Source organism: Macaca mulatta, chromosome 18 (genome assembly GCF_049350105.2).
Source record: "Macaca mulatta isolate MMU2019108-1 chromosome 18, T2T-MMU8v2.0, whole genome shotgun sequence".
Classification (NCBI taxonomy): Eukaryota; Metazoa; Chordata; class Mammalia; order Primates; family Cercopithecidae; genus Macaca; species Macaca mulatta.
The window spans coordinates 55,665,069-55,688,623 of NC_133423.1; the positions used below are offsets into that span (position 1 = coordinate 55,665,069).

The 23,555-nt window shown below is 33.4% G+C and overlaps 1 protein-coding gene across 7 annotated transcripts in view; it reads right to left on the minus strand.

Annotated features, from left to right (window-relative positions):
* Nucleotides 1-23,555, minus strand: part of KIAA1328 — a 399,175-nt gene that overhangs the window by 361,657 nt on the left and 13,963 nt on the right. For 4 of the 7 annotated variants that reach the window (XM_001106820.5, XM_015121738.3, XM_077974822.1 and 1 more), the window contains exon 4: nucleotides 21,791-21,885. The exons of the other annotated variants lie outside the window; for them this stretch is intronic. In XM_001106820.5, coding sequence (XP_001106820.4) covers nucleotides 21,791-21,885 — 95 coding nt within the window. The remainder of the gene's footprint in view (nucleotides 1-21,790; nucleotides 21,886-23,555) is intronic. 7 annotated transcript variants of the gene reach the window in all.

Genomic DNA, 23,555 nt, shown 5'->3' on the forward strand with positions numbered 1-23,555 from the left:
AGTCCAAAGCAATGAAAAGGAAGGAAATAATAGAGGTAAGAGTAAAAAAAAAAAAAAAAAAAAATCAATGAAAAAGAGAACAAAAATTGAGAAAAATCAACAAAATAAAAAGCTAGTTCTTTGAAGAAAAAGTCAATAAACTAAACCTAGCAAAACAAAGGTAAAAAAATTAAACAAATCACTAATGTCAGAAATGAAAGTGCAGATCCTGAAGTCATTAACTTAAAAACTAGCTTAAAAAAAAAAGAAATAATTGTTGAAAACCACAAGCTCCCAAAGTTCAACCAAGATGAAATAGACAACTTGAATAATCTTAAAGCCATTAAAGAAATTGAATTTTTTAACTAAAAAGTTATATTAAATCTCCAAGCCTAGATGGTTTCACTGAATATTTAAATAAGAATTAGCAACATTTTTCCACAGTTTATTCCAGAAAATAGAAGAGGGTACACTTCCTAACTCATTTTGAGACTAGTATTACTATAATACCAAAAACAGACCAAGATAGTACCAAAAAAACAAAACAAAACAAAACAAAATACTACAGACCACTTTGATATAAAAATTACCAACAAAATAATAGAAAATCAAATCCTGCAACACATAAAAACAATTATGACAAGTGAGGCACTACAGGTATGCAAGGCTGATTCAACTTTCAAAAATCAATCAATGTAATCTACCATATCAATAGGCTAAAGAAGAAAACTCGTGATCATATCAATTGACAGAGAAAATGCATTTAACAAAATTCAACATGCAATCATAATAAAAATCTTATAAAACTAGGAATAATGGTGATAAGCTGAATGCCTTCCACCTAAAATCAAGAACATAACAAGGATGTCCTCTCTCATTATTCTTACTCACAGAGCACTGGAAATCCTACTTAGGACCAGAAGTTTAGAAAAAGAAATAAAAGAGATACCCATTGGAAAGGAAGTCGAAAAACTGTCCCTATTTGCAAATGACATGATAGTCTACATAAAAGAATCCCAAAGAATAAACAGCAAAACTCCTAGAATTAATAAGTGAGTTCAGCAAGGTTGTAGGAGTCAAGATCAACAGACAAAATTCAGTCATATTTCTATACACTGTCAACAAAATGTGAACAGCAGAATTAAAATATAATACCTTTTACAATTGCTCCAAAGAAAATTAAATATTCAGATATAAGAAAATATGTACAGTATCTGTATCCTGAAAATTACGAAAAGCTATTGTAAGAAATCAAAGACCTAAATAATTGGAGCAACATACCATGTTCATAGATGAGAAGACCCAACACAGCAAAGGCAGCAATACTTCCCAAATTTGATCTATAGTTTAATGTAACACCTATTAATGTAACAGCAGAATTTTTTGTAGACATTAATAAGCTTATTCCAAAATTATTATGGAAAGGCACAGGATGAGAAGAGCTAAAATAATTTTGAAAAAGAAGAATAATATAGGAAAAGTCATTCTACTTAGTATTAAGGCTTACTATATAGCTATAGTAATCAAAGCAGTTGGCAGAGAAATAGACACATAGGCCAGTGGAACAGAAAAAAGAACCCATACAAAGACCCATATGAATATGCCAATTTCTGACAAAAGTGCAAAAAAGATTTCAACAAATGGTGCTGGAGTAACTGCGCATCAATCGGAAAAAAAATAAAGAACCTCAACCTCACATGTTATTCAAAAGTTAACTCGAAATGGTCATGGGCTTAAAAAGGAAAAAAAACTGGACCTGGTTAAATTAAAAACTTTTATTCTAGGAAAAATCCAGTCAAGGGGGATGAAAGGCAAGCTACAGACTAGATAAAAGTATTCGCAAAGTACATATCCAATAAAGGATTTTTATCTAGAACATATAAAGAACTCTCAAACTTCAAAAGTTACAACAACAAAAAAAATTCCAATAAGAAATGGGGCAAAGGAATGAATAGACGTTTCACTGAAGAAGATACAGAAGGAAATAATAAGCACATGAAACAATGTCCAACATCACTGCCCATTAGAGAAATGCAAATTAAAATCGAGATGGGATATCCCTAAGCACCTACCAGAATGACTAGATTAGAAATTAATTATAACAAATGTTAGCAAGAATGCAAGAAGACTCTTGCATTGCTGTTGGGAATGTAAAATGATGTAACAATTCTGGAAAATAGTTCAGTAGTTTCTTATGAAACTAAACATTAGTTACAGTATCCCAAAGAAATTAAAATGTGATGTTCACACAAAAACCTACATATGAATGTTCATAGCAGCTTCATTTATAACACTGGAGACAACATAAATGTCCTTCAACAGGTGAATGATCAAACAAACTGTGGTACATCTGTATCATGGAATACCGGTCAGCAGTAAAAAGGAACAAATTATTGATACATGCAACAACATGAATGGACCTAAAGAGAATTACACTGAGTTAGAAAAAAAAGTCAGTCACAAAATGTTACATACTGTATGATTCCACTTACATAGCTTTCTTGAAATGACAAAATCATAGAGACAGCCGATTAGTGGTTCCTAGAGATTAGAGAAGGCAGATAGGAAAGAAAGTATCTGTGTCTACAAAAAGGTAACATAAGTAATCCTTGTAAAAAAAAAAAAAAAAAACAAAAAACTGTTTCGTATCTTGACTATGGCAATGGTACACAAATCTACACATGAAAAAACTGTGCACTGAATTAAAGACATACACAAATAAATACATGTAAAATTGTACACAATTGATGAATTCTATCAATGTCAATTTCCTGTGATATTGTACTGTAATCAAAACATTACCATTGGTAAAAGGTACCTTGGCTTTCTCTATGTTATTTCTAACAACTGCAAGTGAATCTACAATTGTCTCAAAATAAAAAGTTGTTTCTTTTTTAATGTAACATCTTATTATTTCATTTTTGTCTTTGTGAGTCCTGGGTTAGAATAAAATAAATGGGACTGGGCACAGTGACTCATGCCTGTAATCCCAGCACTTTTTGAGGGCCAAGGTTGGTAGATGGCATAAGCCCAGGAGTTCAAGACCAGCCTGGGCAACACGATGAAACCCCATATGTACAACAGAATAAAAATATTAGTTGAGCGTGATGGTGCATGCCTGTAGTCTCAGTTACTTGGGAAGCTAAGATGGGAGGACTCCTTGGCCCAGGAGGTTGAGGCTGCATTAGGCCATAATCATATGACTACTTCAGCCTGGGCAACAGAGCGAGATCCTGTCTAAACAGAAAAAAAGAAGAAAATAAATGTCCATGAGTTTGATACTGATAAAAATAAATAACAAAATAAATACTGTAACAAATAAATAGGGAGAGCTCATCCTTAAATATGAATTCCAATTAATAAATGCAGAACAAATAAAGGAAATATAAAGTAACCATTAGAACATCACTGTAATAGTTGCAGGCAAGTTTCTTGGATGGATGTTTATAGTGGTGGGTAAAAGTTTCAGAACAAACAGTATATTTGAATAGTCTCAATGGATCTCCCCCAGGATATTAATTAATTACACAGAGAAAAACAATAACTTTTCGGGGGAGAAACCTAGCACACTATACACCGGCCAAGTGACAAAAGTTAAAACCACCAGTGATAAGACATATCAACACATCAACTTCATGTACCCCCTGATATAATGTATCGGAAAACAATATAATCATGAGAAAAAACCAAATCGAAGGAATTACTACAAAACATCTTACTAGTACTCTTCAAAAGTGTCAAGATTTGGAAGGCAAGAAAAAAACTAAGGAATTGCCACAAACAGGAGGAGACTAAAGAAACATGAAAACTGAATGCAAAACAGGATACTAGAAAAGAACATAGTCGTTTTTAAAAAAAAAAAAAAACTAGTAAAATCAGAATAAACCCTGTAGCAATTAATGCTACCGTACCAAGGTTAATTTTTTATAATTTCACCATGATTATTCAGGATGTTAACATTAGAGAAAGCTAGGGGAAGGGAAGAGAACCCTCTGTACTATATTTTTAAAAAACAGCTTTATTGAGATATTTTTTCCATATCATAAAGTTCACCCATTTAGAATATCCAATTAAATGGCTTTTAGTATATATTATGGAGTTCTGTAATCATCACCATAATCTAATTTTAAACATTTTCATTCTGCCAAAAAGTTTTGTACACATTAGGAGTTCATTTCCTATTCTCCCACCCTGTGATATTTTTACTTTTCTATAAGCTTAAAATTATTTTAAAATATTACAAAGAGCAGTGATATTATGCTGAGTTAAAATTTAAATATACATATAAACGCACAGAACTGTAACATGTAACATAATTTATACCAAGAAAGGAAAATGTAGCTCATGTGTTCTAAAGTTGTTGCACTGTCTAGAAAAGCTAAAAGTGCCAATTAATATTCAACGACTGTGATTAGTCAAGAATGCATACTACAAATCTCCAGGGTAACCAGAGGTTCATTTAACAACAATGAAAAAAAAGCAAACTATAATTGTATAAAACTAATAAATATAGAGTCAAACACACAAGGCAAAATTGATAAAACTAAGAGAAATAAGTATCAAATCACAGTGGGAAACTTTAAAACATCTTTCTCAGAAATTCATAAGTTAAAAAAATCACTAATAGAAGATTTGAACATAATCAAGATGACTTAATGAATATAAAAAGAACGACGCCCTCAACAAGCAAAAACATGTATTGTTTTAAACATATATGAACATATTCAAAATACGACCACATGGTAGGCTAGTAAAGCAAGTTCCAAGATTTTTTCAAACTAGTAAAATCACGCAAAATACATTCTTTTCACAATTCAATTCAGATAGCTATCAAATATACACAGAAGATCCCCAATTTGTTTACAAATTAAGAAGTAAGCATTTAAATAAAACATGTCAAAAATTAAAGAAAATTTTAAATGGTAAAATATTAGTAAAATATACACATCAAATATGTATATTTGTAAAATATAATATTAGTAAAATATTACATATCAAAATATGTGGAATAAGAAAACGTTTAGAGGGAAATACAGTTTTATAAGCATACATTAAAAAAGAAAAAAGGAAATGAAAATCAATGAGTTACATATCTATTATAAAAAGTTAGGGATAGAAGAATAAATTCAACTCCTGTAAAAAAAAAAAAAAAATGGACAGTAAAGATAGAAGAATAAATTTCACTCCTGTAAAAAAAAAAAAAAAAACAAGAATAATAAAGAGCAGAATTTTTCAAAGCAAAAAATACAAGAAGGCAGAGTGCAGTGGCTCACACCTATAATCCCAACACTGTGGGAGGCTGAGGCAGGAGGAGAGCTTGAGCCCAGGGTTTCAAGGCTAGCCTGGGCAACACAGCAAGGCGCTGTCCCCAAAGAGAGAAAGAGAAAGAGAGTGAGAGAGTGAGAGAGAGGGAGAAAGGGAGAGAGGGAGGGAGGGAGAGATGGAGGAAAAGAAGGGAGGGAGGCAGAGAGTGAGGGAGGGAATTAATCATTTTTTTAAAGGCACATCATTTAGATATAGACATTAAAAAATAATCAACTCTGAACAACTTCATGCCAATATATATGCAAATTGAAATAAATTAATCCAATAATAAGATTGAGAACAGAAAAAAGAACTCAACAAACATAAATTTATTAAAATAAGAAAACAAAACAAGGTCATCAGAACTCTTCAGGTGATGAAAGAAAATTAAAAAATAAAAGAAACATAATGAAACAAGAATAGAGAGGAAACTGCACTTGTTAAAATGAACAATGAAGGTGGGGAAAAGGAGTATAAAGATACACACAGATATTAAGATATAATTAAAATAGTTCACTAATGGCATGCAAATGGATAGAATTATAAACATACAAAAGATTCAATTGCTTATGGAACATATTATAAAAACACAGATTTAATTGCTCATGAAGTTGTATGTACAAAAAAAGACTGCATCTCAATCCAAGGGGAAAAAATGAAAAATTTAATAAGTGGTACTAGAATTCTTGGAAAGTCATATAAAAAAATTAAATCCATTCACTAGGAAAAGTTACAAATGAATCAGTGATTTAAGTGTTAAAAAAGACAACCATAAAATACTTAATAAAAGTATTAAGAGAAAACATGCGTTAATCAAGCATACTAGGTCATGCTGGTATCATATGCTGATGATGCATCATGTGTGATAGAAAGGGCACTTCACCTCTGTGGAACTATTCCCAAAAACCCAGTCTAGTCCTAGAAGATATCAAATCCCAAATTAAGGAGCAGTCTACAAAAAAACTGACCAGTATTTTTCAAAAGTGTCAAGGTCATGAAAAATAAGGAAAGCTATATACAATGGGGAAGAAAGAAGATATGACAACTAAATGCAATGTGGCATACTGAATTGGATCCTGGAATGGAAATAGGTTAAGGGTTAAAAACCAGGAAAACCCAAACAAAGTTGACAGGCTAATTAACAGTACTATACCAGTGTTAACTTCTTAGTTTTAATAAATATACTATAGCTATATGAGCTGTAGATACTAGGGAAAGCTGAAAGAAAGCTAAATGGGAACTCTCTGAACTATCTGTTACTCATCTGTAAGTCTAAAATTATTTCAAGATAAAATGCTTAAAGAAAAAAATAAAGTATACCATGCAAATGCTAATTTAAAAAAAAAGCTGCCATGGATATATTAATATCAGAAAAAGCGGACTACAGGACCACTAATATTAGCAGGGATAAAGGGGGGCATATGATGATAAAATAGTCTATCAGGAAAATATAATAATTGTAAAGGTGCATTAATCTATTATTACAAGTTGAATATAATTGAAGCAAAACTTACAAAAATGAAAGGAGAAACAGACAAATCTACAAGTATAGCTGGAGATAACGGCATTCCTTTTTTGGTAATATGAATACCATATATAAAGAGAAAGAAAATCACTATAAATAATGAAAACTTGAATGAAACTATCACTCAACTTGACCTAATTGGCAACCATAGACCACTATAAACAATGATAGAACAAACATTATTTTCAAAAGCACATGAAACATTTTTCAAAATTGGTCACAGCCTAGCAGTATAAAACAAGTTTCAATAAATATAGAAAGGCCAAAATCATATAAAGAATAGTCTCTGACCATAAAATAATTAAATTAGAAATGAATTTTTAAAAAAATTTGCTGGAAAATCCCAAAGTATTTAAAACCACCACCATGGAAGGGTAACATCACAAAACATAGCAGAGTAGAGAGCTCCAAAAATTTCTCTCTCCACTGAAGTGACTGTTAAGCTGGCGAAAACTAACCAAATCAACTTTTTCAGAACTCTGAAAGCTAACCAAAACTCATAGTAACCATGGGAGCTTTTAATGAGGAAAGAGGCTGGGAAATTTTGGTAAAAGTATGGTATGGTGTTTTCACTTGTCCACCTACCATTCATCCCCCATTCCCCAGATCAATGGTGGCCGCCAGGATGATGGCTCAATCTTGGTGAGGATTGCTGGTACTAATGAGACAATATGGACCTTGTTATCAAACATTTGTGGTTATTTATTTTGACCTGACAGATTGGAAGAGACGCTTGCTTTTGTGTCAGCTCCTTCAGGCTAGAGCAGATTTCCAAGCACTGTCTGTCAAAATCATTTAAAGACATATACTACTCACACATACCTGGCAAAAGAGAGCAGGTGGGGCAAGTAGATGGACCAAAAAGCTTAGGAAAGAGAAGAATGAAAAAGAAGATATTTGGTAAAATAAGGACTTCGAGTGACTTCCACATATACCAGGGAATCCAGAGTGTAATGCACATGCTGACAGCCATAGGCATGCTCAGAAAAAACCTTAGAAAAGGTACACACCTCTGGCTGATCTTTAGGCTCAGTGCAAGCAGTAGCTGGAGGCTAAGGCAGAGTTGTAGACTGACTGGCTGACTGTTGAAGGAATACACCTGATTAGAGCCAATCTAAAATGATTGGGAGAGTATGTTTTTCTCTTTTTGGCTTCAGTGGTTCAAGGTCAAGTCACTGGCTGACATTGAAATAACAAAACAAAGACCTCAGAGACTCTACATGACAAGGAAGTCTTTGTAAAAATAGTCTGGAAAAGTCACTAAGCAAACAGGAAACAGCAGACCTCAACAAGCAACAAGTGCAAACTCTGGGAAGGTGAAGGAAATCTAGATTTCCACAATTACCGTATTATAACATTCAAGATGCTAGTTGTCAATAAAAACTACAAGGCATAAAAAGAAATAAGAATTTTCTACCCATTAATAGGAGAACAAGAAGTTAATAGAAAGCTACATTGAGATAGCTTAATATTGGATTTGTTAGGCAAAGACTGGAAATCAACTATCCTGAATATACTCAAAGAACTAAAAGAACTATGATCAAGAAACTAAGGAAAACCAGGAAAACAACACCTGAACAAATAGAGAATATCAGTAAAGAGAACGAAATTATAAAAAGGAACCACCTAGAAATTCACGAGCTGAAAAGTGTAATACTCAAACTTTTAAAATGACTAGAGGAGTTCAACAGCAGATGTGAGAAGGCACAAGAAACAGTCAGCAAACTTGAAGGAAGGACAACTGAAATTATTCAATCTAAGCAGCAGAAAGAAAAAGTGAAGAGAGTTTAATGGACCTGTGGAATGACATGGAGGGTATCAATATGCATATAATGGAAGTCACAAAGGAAGAAGAAAGAAACAGGCAAAAAGGCATACCTGAAGAAATAATGTCCAAAAAACTTCCCAAATTAGATAAAAGACATGACTACATATCCAAAAATGTCAACAAACTCCAAGGAGGATAAACAAAGAAATCCACACCAAAGCATATTACAATAAAACTGTCTAGAATCAGACAAAAGAAAATATTAAAAACAACAAGAGGGAAATGATTCATCATACACAAGGAATCTTCAGTAAGATAGTCAATTCCTAATGAGAAACGATGAAGGACAGAAGGTGACAGAATGATATATTTTAAATCCTGAAAGAAAAAAAAAAACCTGTTAACCAAGAATCCAATATCTGGAAAAACTATCCTTCAAAAATGAAAGGAGAGCTGGGACAACTGGATATCTTCATGCAAAAAGAAAGACAGTGGATGCCTCCATCACATCATATATAAAAATTAACTCAAAATGAATTAACTACTTAAATATAACAGTTAAAACCATAAATCTCTCAGAAGAAAACACAGGGATGTAAATCTTCATGACCTTAGATTTAGCAACAGATTCATACATACTAGAAACACAAGCAACAAAATAAAAAATTAAGAATTTAGACTTAAGCAAAATTTAACACTTTTGTACTTCAAAGGACACCACCAAGAAATGGAAAAGAAAACTCAAAAGAATTGGCAGAAAATATCTGTAAGTCATATAATCTGATAAAAGTCTAGTAACCAAACATATAAAGAAATCTTACAACTCAACAACAACAAACAATCCAATTTAAAAATGGAGAAAGGACTTGAACAGATATTTCTTCAAGGGAGATACACAAATAGATAACGAGCACATGAAAAGACTCTCAACATAAACAGTCATTAAAGAAATACAAATCAAAACTACTGTATCATTTAAACCTATCATTTAATATAATAAATGGAAAATAACAAGTGTTGGCAAGCATATGAAGAGACCAGAATCCTTGTACATTGATGGCAGGAATATTAAAACACTCTGCAGCTGCAGAAAACATTTTCACAGCTCTTCACAAACTTCAACATAGAATTACCATGCAATCCAGCAATCCCATTCCTAGGTATATACCCACAGGAATTTGAAAATGTACTCAAAACACATCCTTGTACATAAATATTCATAGCTGCACTATACACAATAGTCAAAAAGTGAAAATAAGCAAAAAAGGCTATCAACAGATGAATAAATCAATAAATTGTGGTAAAACTTTACAATAGAATCTGATTTAGCATAAAAAGAAATGAAGTACTGCTACATATTACAACACAGATTCACCTTATGAAAGAAGCTAGACACAAAAGATCACATTACATAATTACATTTATATAAAATACCAAGAATAGGTAATAAATAGAAACAGTAAACTAGTGGTTGCCAGGGGCTGAAGGGAGGAGATACAAATATAGTAACTGTTAAATTAGTTTGAAGATTTTTTTGGAGTGATGAAAATGTTTTCAAACTAGATAAAGATTGTAGTTGCACAACACTGTGTATATACTAAATGCCACTGCCTTGTGTACTTAAAATGGATGATTTAACATTACGTGAACTTAACTCTCAAAATTAAAAAAAGGTGGGGGATGGGAAAATTAAGATATTCCCAATGGAACAAAAGCTGAGTGGGCTCATCACCAGTAGACCCGTCCTACAAGAAATGCTAACAGGGGTCCTTCAGGCTAAAATGAACAAATATTAAACAATAACTCACAGCCATTCAAAAAAATAAAGAAAACTGGTAAAGGTAACTAGATAAGTAAATACAAAAGTCAGTAGTATTATATTTTTGATATGGAACTTCTCTTATTTTGAATATGATTCAAAAGACAACTTAAACAATAATCATCAATCCAAGTTAATGAGCACTATATTAATTCGTTAGGGCTGCCATACAAAGTGTGACCACAGACGGAGTAGCTTAAACACCTGAAACTTATTTCCTCACATTTCTGGAGGCTAGAAGTCCAAGATCAAGGTGTCAGCAGGATTAGTTTCTTCTGAAGTCTCTCCCAGATGGCTGACAGATGGCTGCCTTCTTGCTGTGTCCTCACATAGTCTTCTACTGCATACATGCATGTCTGTGTTCTAATCTACTCTTCTTACACAGGTAACAGTTATGTTGGATTAAGGCTCACCCATATTATCTCACATCACCTTAATAACCACTTTGAAGGACCTGTCTCCAAACACAATTACCTTCTGAAATATTGAGGATTAACACTTCAACATATGAATTTAGGGAGGACACAATTCAGCCCATAAAAAGCACACAGTGGGCTGGGCACGGTGGCTAACGCCTGTAATCCCAGTACTTTGGGAGGCTGAGGTGGGTGGATCACCTGAGGTCAGGAGTTCGAGACCAGCTTGGCTAACCTGGTGAAACCCCGTCTCTATTAAAAATACAAAAAAATTAGCTGGGCTTGGTGGCAGGCGCCTGTAACAGCTACCCGGGAGGCTGAGGCAGGAGAATCACTTGAACCCAGGAGGCAGAGGTTGCAGTGAGCTGGGATTGTGCCACTGCCCTCCAGCCTGGGTGACAGAGCAAGGCTTTGTCTCAGAAAAAAAAAAAAAAAAAAAAAGCACACAGTGTATAAAAATGTAACTAATGACAGTAACAACATGGGATAGAAGATGCAGCTGTGTAAAGGCAGAGTTTTTAATGTGCCATTGAAGCTAAATTGGTAAAAATTCAAATTAGAGTGTCACAAATTTACTGTGTTAACTATAATCCCCAGGTTATCACTAATAAAATAACTTAAAAAATATATAGAAAAAGAAATGAAGAGGGAATCAAAATGACATATTAGAAAAAAATCAAACAAATGACAGCACTATTGGGATAATTGAGGAACAAATAAAGAAATGTCTTTTCATACACATATGCAAAATAGTAATTCCTTCTAAGTAATTACTTTAAATGTAAATGTTCTATACTCAACAAATAAAAGGTGGAGATAAATCTTTAAAAATCATAATCTAACTACAGGATCTTTAAAAATCATAATCTAACTACAGGTTTGTATTCCCCAGAAGACAATCACTTTAAATTGAAAGACATAAAGGTTGAAAGTTAAAAGATGAAAAAATTTATTCCATACAACAAACATGCAAATATTAACCAAAAGACAGTTTATTTTGCTATATTAATATCAAACAAATAGCCTTTAAAACAAAGAATGCTACAATAGGCAGAGATAGTCAATTCCTCAAGAAGATACAAAAATTATAAAAATATACACCAAACAGCACCTCAAAATATATGAAGAAAATACTAACATAGCTGAAGATAAAATAAACAGTTCTAGAATAATAGAGAATTCAATAACACACTTTCTTTTTTTTTTTTTTTTTTTGAGGCGGAGTCTCGCTCTGTCGCCCAGGCTGGAGTGCAGTGGCGCAATCTCAGCTCACTGCAAGCTCCGCCTCCCAGGTTCACGCCATTCTCCTGCCTCAGCCTCCCGAGTAGCTGGGACTACAGGCGCCGCCACCACGCCCGGCTAATTTTTTTGTATTTTTAGTGGAGACGGGGTTTCATTGTGTTAGCCAGGATGGTCTCGATCTCCTGACCTCGTGATCCGCCCGTCTCGGCCTCCCAAAGTGCTGGGATTACAGGCTTGAGCCACCGCGCCCGGCCCACACTTTCAATAACATATAGAACATCTAGACAGAAGAAGAATAACAAAGTGTGGCAGACTGCCACAGTTACTATTCCGGACCTTCATTACAGCTGCTACTACTGTTACTGTTTGAGACCATCATTACAGCAGTTACTACTGTTACTGTTTGAGACCATCATTACAGCAGTTACTACTGTTACTGTTTGAGACCATCATTACAGCAGTTACTACTGTTACTGTTTGAGACCATCATTACAGCAGTTACTACTGTTACTGTTTGAGACCATCATTATAGCAGTTACTACGGTTACTGCTTGAGACTGTCATTACTAGACTAAACAAAGAGATGAACATAGAAATGATAACAAAAAAACAAAAGAAACTGTTTTAAAGAAGGGTCCAGGGGAAAAAAAAAAAGCTCCCTGCTTCTAGTGAGCAAAGGCAGCCCCTGAGCTTCCACAGCCCTTCCTATTTATTGGGTAGCAAGAGCAGGGAAGAGGGGGTAACGACTGGTCAGCTGCTTGATTGATCACAGGTTCATGTTATTGCTAACAGGCTTCAGATTTGCCTAATCACAAGAAACACTTGTGCCTCGGTCATGACTGCCCTCAGCATTCCTTCTGGGCGGCAGACACAGTTTGTCAGTTTGCCAATATTCTGCATTTCAAGATACTTTCTAATTTTCCTTGTGATTTCTTCTTTGACCTATTGATTGTTTAAAATAATCATTCTGCATTTATGAGAAGCAGTTTGCTGTTTACTCATATAGCCTCCAGTGGCATACTGAGTTGATCACAAGCCTCATTCTTTCGGCCTGTAACAAGAAAGGACTTGAACAACACTATAACCAGCTAGACCTAAAAGACATATACAGAACGCTCGACCAAGTAACAGCTAAATACATATTATTCCCAAGTGCACATGGAACATTCTCCAGGATAAACCATATGTTAGGTCATAAAACAAGTCTCAATATGTTTTTAAAAACTGAAAACATACAAAGTACCTTTTCCACCACAATAGAATAAAGTTCTAAATCAATAACAAAAGAAAAAACAAAAAAATGCACAAATATGTGAAAATTAACACACTTTTAAACAATCAATAGGTCAAAGAAGAAATCATAAGGAAAATTAGAAAGTATCTTGAAATGAATGAAAACAAAAACACAACATACCAAAACTATGGGATGAAGCAAAAGCAGTGCTCAGAGGAAAATTTATGGCTATAAATTCCTACCTTAAATTAAAAAAGAGATCTCAAATCAGTAACTTAACTTTACCCCTTAAGGAACTAGAAACCAAAAGCAAACTAAATAAAAAGCTAGCAAAAGGAAGAAAATAAAGATTAGAATAAAGACAGAGAACTAAAAAAAATACAATATATAAAAACAAAACTTGGTTCTTTGAAAATATCAACAAAACAGACAAATTTTTAGCTAGGCTTATGAAGAAAATAAGAGATAATGCAAATAAAATTAGAAATAAAAGTGGAAGACATTATTACCAACTTTACAGAAATTAAAAAGTATTGTAAGAGAATACTATGAACAAGTGTATGTCAACAAATTAGATAACCTAGATAACATGGACAAATTTCTAAAAAAATAAATAAATAACCAAAACTGAGTCAAGAACAAACAGAACATCTGAATGGACCTATACCAAGTAAAATGATTGACTCAGTAATCAAAACCTTCCCAACAAAGACAATCCAGGGACCAGACGGCTTCACTGATTAATTCTGCGAAACAAAGAATTCACAGCAATCCATCTCGATCTCTTCCAAAAAAACATAAGGTGAGGAAATACTTTCTAATTCATGTTATGAGGCCAGCATTACCTGATGCCAAAGCCAGATAAAGACGTTATGAGAAAAGAAAACTACAGACAATATCCTTTATGAACACAGATTCAAAAATCCCCAACAAAATGCCAGGAAACCAAATCCAAAAGCGTATTAAATGATTTTATAACATAACCAATTGGTGTTTATCTCAGGAATACAAGGATGATTCAACACAAGAAAATTAATCAATGTAATACAGCGTATCAGCAGGAAAAAAAAACAAAAAACAAAACATGACCACATCAATTGATGCAGAAAAGCTTTTGACAAAATCTAAAACCTTTTCATGACAAAAAACACTCAAACTAAGAAAAGCATGAAAGCTTCTTAACATGGTAAAGGGCACTTATGAAAAACCCACAGCTAACATGTTATTCCACTGATGAAAAACTGAGAGCTTTCCCACTTAGATCAGGAAAAAGATGCCTGCTTCTGCCACTCCACTCATCCATGTACTAGAAATTCTAGGCAGACACTAAGGTAAGAAAGAGAAATAATGAATGCTGGTGCAGCCCAACTCAGTCCTGCCTAGGACATGATTCATCCTTTGGCCAGCACATCCACAGTGTATAGGCGTTAGTCATGTAGTATCCCTCTCGGTTATCAGATTGAGGTAGGACGGTGCTTGTGGTTAAGTAACTCTTATTTTAGTAAATAATGGCTCCACAGCACAAGAATAGTGATGCTGGCATATTGTTCTTATTGATCTATTTAATTATTAGTTATTGTTGTTAATCCCCTATTGTGCCTAACTCACAAATTAAACTTTATTATAGGTATGTAAGTATAGGAAAAAATATATATAGGACTTGGCACTATCAGCAGTTTCAGGCATCCACTGAAGGTCTTGGAACATATTCCCCGATAAGGGGAGACTACTGTATTTAGAAAAGCCTAGAGAATCCTCAATAAATAAATAAATAAGACTATTACTGCTAATAAACAAATTCAGTAAAGTTTCAGAGTATAAGATCAACACACAATAGCCATTTGTGTTCCTCTACATCAGCAATGAACAATCTGAAAGGATATTAAGAAAACCATCTCATTTACAAAAGCATCAAAATGAATAAAATACTTACAAATAAATTTAACCAAAAAGATAAAAAACTTATACACTGAAAACTATAAACACTGCTAAAAGAAATTACACAAGACCTAAATATCGAAGACATTCCATGTTCACAGACAGGAAGACTGAATATTGTTAAGGTGACATTGACAGGTTTAACACAATCCTATCAAAATGCCAACTGCCTTTTTTGCAGAAATGGAAAAGCTGATTTTAAAATTCATATGGCAATGTAAGGGATTCCGAATAGCCAAAACAATCTTGAAAAGGACAAAGTTGGAGGTCTTGTACTTCTTGATTTCAGTGCTTACTACAAAGCTATACTAATTAAAACAGTCCATTAATGGCATAAGGACAGATATGCAGATCAACGTAATAGATCTGAGAGTCCAGAAATAAACTTGTACACCTCTAGTTAGTCAATTTTTGACAAGAATATCAAGACCATTAAATGGGAAAAGAATAGTCTCTTAAATAAATGGTGATGACTTTGGGAGGCCAAGACGGGCGGATCACGAGGTCAGGAGATCGAGACCATCCTGGCTAACACGGTGAAACCCCGTCTCTACTAAAAAATACAAAAAACTAGCTGGGCGAGGTGGCGGGCACCTGTAGTCCCAGCTACTCGGGAGGCTGAGGCAGGAGAATGGCGTAAACCCGGGAGGCGGAGCTTGCAGTGAGATCCGGCCACTGCACTCCAGCCTGGGCGACAGAGCAAGACTCCATCTCAAATAAAAATAAAAATAAAAATAAAATAAATGGTGATGAAACAAATGAATTCCTACATGTAATAGAATAAAGTCGGAACACTATGTCTCACCATATACAAAAATGAACTCAAAATGGACCGAAGTTCTACATATGGGATCTAAAACCATGAAATTCTTAGAACAAAACATGAAGGTAAATCTTCATGACCTTTGATTTAGCAGTAGTTTCTTATACATGATACCAAAAGCAATTATCAACAAAATAAAAGTTAGAGAATTTAGATTTCTCTAACTTTTCTTTTGTACTTCAAAGAACACCACTGAGAAAATGAAAAGATAACACACAGAATGGGAGAAATATCTGTAAATCATACATCTGATAATGATCTATCATCCAGAATATCTAAAAAACCAGTTACAATAACAAAAAAGAAAAACACCCCAATTAATAGACATTTATTCAAAGAGGATATATACAAATGGCCAAAAAGCACATGAAAAGATTTTTTAGCATCATTAGCCACCTTGGAAATGTAAATCAAAACCACACAATACCACTGCATATCTACTAGGATGGCCATAATCCAAAAAATGGTGGCAAGAATGTGGAGAAAGTAGAATCCTCACACATTGATAGGAATGTAAGATGGTTTGGCTGTTGTAAAAATACTTTAGCATTTCCTCAAAAAGTTCAACATGGAATTACCATAAGACTCAACAATTCCGCTCCTGGGTATATACAAAACAACAGAAACACATTCTCAAACAAAACTTGTATTCAAATATTCATGTAGTTTAAATAGCCAAAAGGTGGAAACAACCCAAATGACCATCAAAGTATAAATGGATAAACAAAATGTGGCATATCCACACAATGAACTGTTACTCAGTCAACCTTGAAATTATGTTAATAGAAAGAAGCTGGACATATTAGGCCCCATATTCTATAATTCCAGTTAGAGAGAATAACCAGAGTCAGCAAATCCTTAGAGACAGAAAACAGATTAGAAGCTGCCAGAGTCACAGGGGAACAGGAAAATGGTGAGTAACTGGTGAACAGAGTTTCCTTTGGGATTATGGAAAATGTTCTAGAACTAGAAAATGGTGATGGTTGTATAAAACTGTGAGTATACTAAATGTCACTAATGATCAATTTATGTCATGTGTATTTTACCACATTAAAAATACATACATACTATTTTCACTTAAATGATGTGGTAAAATAATTGGCTATACAAAGTAGAACAGTGATTACTAGCGGCTGGTGAGAGGAGTAATGAGAAGTTTTTTAATGGACACGGAGTTTTACAGCAGATGAAGAAGTTCTGAAGACTGGTTGTACAACAATGTGAATGTACTTACCACTCCTGAACTGTACACTAAAACACTGGTTAGAATAGTAAATTTTATGTATATCTCACTGTAATTTTAAAAATTAATTAAAATATAGTAAGACATTTCATGAAAACTACAAATATTTCTGATGATACAAATATATTTAACAAAATAACAGGTAATCAATTCAACAGAGTAAAAATAAAAACAAACAAAACATGACCAAATGAGGCTTAAGCCAGGAACACAAGGTAAATTAAACATTCAAAAATCAATGTAGTTTACCTCATTAATGGAAAAAAGGAATAAAAAAATCACATGTTCAGCAATAAAAGATAAAAAAAATTGACAAAATTCTACTCCAATTTATGACTAAAGATAAAAACTCTCAATAAACTAGAAACAAAAATAAATTTTCTCAATTTGATAAAGAACATCTATTAAAAAATCCACAGCTTACATTGTACCTAATAGTGAAAGATTTAAGATCAAGAACAAGAAAAGGCAAAGATGTCCACTCACCACTTTCATTCAACATTGTACTGGAAGTACTACCCAATGCAAAAGGGCGAAAAGAAAAAAAAAAGCATCTATGGATTGGAAAGGAAAAAAGCAAAACTGTTTTTATTTGTAGATGACATCTTTTATGCCCAAAATCCAAAGGATTCTACCAAAAAGTGACTGTAATAAGCAAATTTTAAAAGGTTGAAGGATACCAAGTCAATATATGTTAAAAAATCTATTTTTTCAAATGAGCAATCAAAAAATTGAAAACTGAATGTATAATAAAATTTTAAATAACACCATTTACAATAGTATAAAAGCCATAAAAAAAAAAACTTTAGGATACATATAACAAAACCTGTAACCTGAAAATTACATATCACTGCCTAGAAAAGTTAAAGAAAATTTAAATAAATAACTTTGTGTGAATTGGAAGACTCAATAATGTTAGTTTTCTTCAAATTGATCTGTATGTCCAAAACACTTCATCCAAAACTCCAGGAAAAAATTTTCTGTTAGAAATTGACAAGCTGATTCTAAAATTTACAATGAAATGCAAAGGATCACAAAGAATCAAAACAATTTTCAAAAATAAGAACAAAGCTAAAGGATTTACCTGATTTTAAGACAATACAAAATTAATCAAGTCAATGCAGTGTTGGCATAAAGATAGACATATACATCAGTGAATGAAACAGAGAGTCCAGAAATAAACCATCCATATATGTTCAATTGAGTTTGACAAGGAGGCTAAGGTAATTCTGTAGGAAGTCTTTTCTAACATAGAAAAAAAAACTTTGCAATTTGTGATGGGCAGGATCTCATATACAGAGCACTAAAAACATGGACCACAAAAGGAAAAAATTTATAAACCAAGATCCAAAATTTTATCAAAAGAAAACATTAAGATAATTATACAGGAAGCTGCAGACTGAGAATAAAATGCATATTTGACAACTCATGTATATAACATATAAAGAACTCTAATACCTCAATATTAAAAAGAGAACATGATGGGTGAAAAAAAGGGGGAAAAGATTTGACAGACACTTCACAAAGGAAGAATGACACATTAGTCACATTATTATAATGTGATTATCACACCAATAATCACATTAGTTACCAGGGAAACAGTAATTAATTCTACAAGGAGAAACCACTATACTCATTAGAAGGGCTAAAATTTAAAATGACAATACCAAGAGTTGATAAGTAGACAGAATAATGGAACTCACATAAGTTGCTAGTGGAAATGTGAATTGGCACAATCACGTTGGGAAGCGGTTTGGAAGTTTCTTATAAAGTGATAGACACACTTAACATATAATTGAGTATTTACTGAAGAAAAATAATTATGTTCGTGCAAAAACTTGTACATGAATATTTATGGAAGCTTCATTCATAAAAGGCAACAATCTGAAGAACCCAAATGCCCATTAATGGATGAAGAGATAAACAAATTAAAGTATGGGCATGTGATGAAATACTATTCAACAATAAAAAATGAATACTCATACACAACAACTTGAAAACAACTAAAAACATTATGCTGTAAAATAAGCCAGATACAGAGGTCAAATATTGTATGATTTCACTTATATGAGTTATCTAGATTAGTCAAATTTATAGAGACACACAGAGAAGTTATTACTAGGGGCAAGAGGGAAAGGAGAAGGAGGAGGTATTATTGAATGGGTACAGTTTCAGTTTGTGATGATAAAGTTCTGGAGATGGATGGTAGAGATGGTTGCACAGCACTGTGAATGTACTTAATGCCACTGAACTGTACACTTAAAAATGGTTATGATGGTAAATTTTACGCTAGGTGTATTTTACCACCCCCTATCCAAACCATTAGGTAGAGGGAAAAAAGACAGTAAAAGAGTATATACTGTGTGGCCATTTATGTGGTGTACCAGAACATGTAAAACTAAACTATAATAATGGAAACTATATTAATGGTTGCCTGGGATGGAGGAGAAAGGGAAAACTAACTGGGATGGGGGAGAAAGGGAAAACAGACCGTAAAGGGTCTAGAGGAAACTATTTGGAGTAACATAAACGCTGTATATCATGAAAAGGAAATCTTGTGTATCTTACATTTGTCAAAACTCATTGAAATCTACACTTAAAATTGGTTCATGTTATTGCATGCAAATTGCACTTTGACATATTTATAAATAAACAGATTGATAAGCAAGTATGCTTGATAAAAAAATAAAATGCAACAGAGTAGAAAATAATATAGACTATTCTTTCTAGAAAAAAGGTTATGTCTTGTAATGCAAAGAAGGCAGTGACTAGGGGGAAATATATAGGGAAAGGAGCATTTTTAAGATAAAAGAGACATAAGTATATTTAACTATTTCAAACCAGATTGAAAATTCAGAGGGAAAAGAATGTAAAAACTGGAAATGTTTTGTTGCCACTGCTTTATATGAGATTCTGTTCTCTACATTCCCACGTCAATCGAACAGTCTTACAAATAAAAAAACAAAAAAGCAAAGAAAACAATTTCAAAGTATGAGTAGACAAAAGTAGACAAAGTAGACTGAAATATCCAATAGAGGAAACTCAGCACATTTTAAGAAATCAAGAACACATTATTCCCATATACTTGAATGTTAACAGTAAATATAGTAATAATGGGATTCTTTAGCAGTATAAGCAGATTTTTACTAACACTGACCTTGTATTAACACACTGACCTTCTACAAAGAAATTACAAAAAAAGAAAACCTAGCATATTTTATAGGAAGTAGAGGGTTATTAAATACCAAAATGACATGCTCTAATATTGCAGGTATTCTCCAAGCTTGGCAGCTCAAACAAAATGGGTCAGGAGGACAATAATGGCAACTTAGGACCATTAACAAACAGAGTCAAACAAATAGCAATAACTTTTCAATACCATCAAAATATATTTAATAACTCCTCATCAAAGGACTTATTATGTATTAAATAGCCTCACAAGAACATCATCTTCAAATACTGAGGATAACAATGAAATGTTTTCCCAATAAAAGAACACTGAAGTTAATGAAAACTCTACTTTAGAAAGTAGGCCAGCCAAAGAATTCTAATGAAAGAGATCACTACTTATCTCAGGTAGCGTATCAAATTCAGACTAAGGCATGTACTTTGAATTCTCACACCCTATATTCTGGCTTCCAAAACATCACTTTTTTATAGTCATCTTTGATACCCATAATTCTATGATTTAGAGTAAGGTAATTTTTTAACTTCAGTCTTTTTAAAAGCCTCTACAAACTTTACGTCAAGGCTTCAACACGAAATACTTTCAAAATATACCTAATATTGTTATCTTTTTTTGCAATTCACTGACAAAAAGTAGTACTATTTTATCAACTTTTATCAACTTTTAGGTATGGTCTCTCCATAAATTTAACTTTTACAATTTATATTCATCCATTTCTCTACAGATACCTTCATTTATTAAGTACTTTTTAAGACTCCCAAAACTGGGGATGTATATCTGACAAAGAAATTACACGTACAAAGTAGATGTGCCTCATACACATCATTAATAAACTGGAATAGTACTCCCAAAGAGCTGAGAAATATCATTATCAAAATTCAAAATCCATTAATTGAAAAGCATTAGGAGTTAACAAGGCAACAATAGATAGTCTTGTGAGTGAAATATTTTTTCTTCAGATGCTGACGAAAAATCAAAGGTAACTGCTATGCCTCTGGTTACAACAGTATCAACCTACTTCAACAGTAGTTTCCAAAACTTCCCTTAATAGATGACTGCTACAAATCTTTGCATCAAAAAATTTGGAAAGTTAAGTAAATAAGAAAATGTAAATTGGAAAGTAGTTTGCTTTTGATGCTTGTTTTCTAACCTTTTTGGGGGGATTCTGGCATCACAGAATGTCTTTTTTCTAAAACTCTTTGCTACCATAAGATCAAAGATATTAAGTCATCAAAATATATTTGTAATTTTCTGTTTTCAATAAGAATTGTCTTTTGTATAATAAATCATTTCATATAAGGTTTTATCTCACCTGGCCAATTCTTTAATTAAGTTTGCAATGCGTCTTTTGTCTTCAAGACATAAATCCTTCAGTGATGCACTCTTTATTTCTCCCCTGCAGGAATTCTTAAAAAAAAAAAAAAATTAGTTACACTTTTTCTAAAGCCAATTTTTAAAGTCTTTTCAAGAAACCTAGGTTCAAGGTGAAATTTCTTAGATATCTTTTATCTGGTGGAACACTACCTGTTTCAATTTAAACCTACTGTGAACTAAAAACAGGCTAAGGAACTGACTGTCCACTAGGACACTTCATGAGATTTACACAGAGAAGCAAACAGAAAAAAACTAAACGCAGATGTCCCCCACTTAAATACTAGGGTACATTAGGGAAACAACTTTCCCTTTGTGAATGTCATAGAAACAAACACTCAACAGAAGATACTGAGAACTGTTATTACACCAGAGTCCCCACGCTGCTTAAGGGTATACTAACATTAGCAGCAGAGGCACCAGTTACTAAGCATTCAAAATATCCTAATGTTCACCCCAAAGAGTACTAAACCAAAGAGTAATAATAGCAATAGCTAACAATTATATCTAGTGCTCACTGCATGCCAGGAATATCGTTAAGTACTTTGTACTTACTATTCCATTTTATTTGCATAACAATGCTATTGAGTATTAATAGTTACTATTCCTATTCTACTTTAAGGGTACATATCCAGGATTATAGCAATTAAACAGCAGAATCAAGACTCAAACACAGGTTCCAGAGTCTATGCTCTTTAATTAAAATGCCATATTATTCTAATCTTTTGTGCTACAAAAAGTTTTCCCCGGTACCTCAGCATCATTAAGAGGAGTCCTGGCCGGGCGCGGTGGCTCAAGCCTGTAATCCCAGCACTTTGGGAGGCCGAGACAGGCGGATCACGAGGTCAGGAGATCGAGACCATCCTGGCTAATATGGTGAAACCCCGTCTCTACTAAAAAAAATACAAAAAACTAGCCGGGCGAGGTGGCGGGCGCCTGTAGTCCCAGCTACTCGGGAGGCTGAGGCAGGAGAATGGCGTAAACCCGGGAGGCGGAGCTTGCAGTGAGCTGAGATCCGGCCACTACACTCCAACCTGGGCGACAAAGCGAGACTCCGTCTCAAAATAAAAAAAAAAAAAAAAAAAGAGGAGTCCTTAAAGAGACATAAACTCAGGGAGTCACGAAGGAATCGTAGGTAACATGTAAAAGGAAGGAGCTACAATCACAATCCTTGGCATTTGCACAACCACCAAAGTTAAGTTAGTCCAATTACCTCAGGTAGCCAAGAATAACTGAAAACCCCTAAAGTGAATTCTGGAAATAGTAATAGCCGAAGGTGGGAAAGAGAGTAGGAAAAAAATGGAGAAAAGAAGATAATAATAAAATAAGTTCAGTTTTAGAAATGCTCAATGTAAGATGCCAGCAAGCCATTCATGTGGAAATGTCTAGGCAGGAAGCTGGAAAGGTAGGTCTAGCTTTCAAGCTAGAGAAAATCATAAAGATTTAAAAGTCAGTTGTATGGTATTATGGACAGGGTTGAGATTTTTTTATTATTCTTTATACTTTTCTATGTTTTAAATTTTTCATTAATAACTATGTATTTAAAATTAAGAAAACAATATTAGTATTTTAAAAATCATCTACAAGTCCAAGAAAATTGGCATTTATTTTAATTTCAATTTAAGTAATTGGATTTTAATTTAATTTAAAGCAGCATTTGAAAGGACAAGTGGAGAATCAGAAGCATATAACACTGTAGGAGAAAA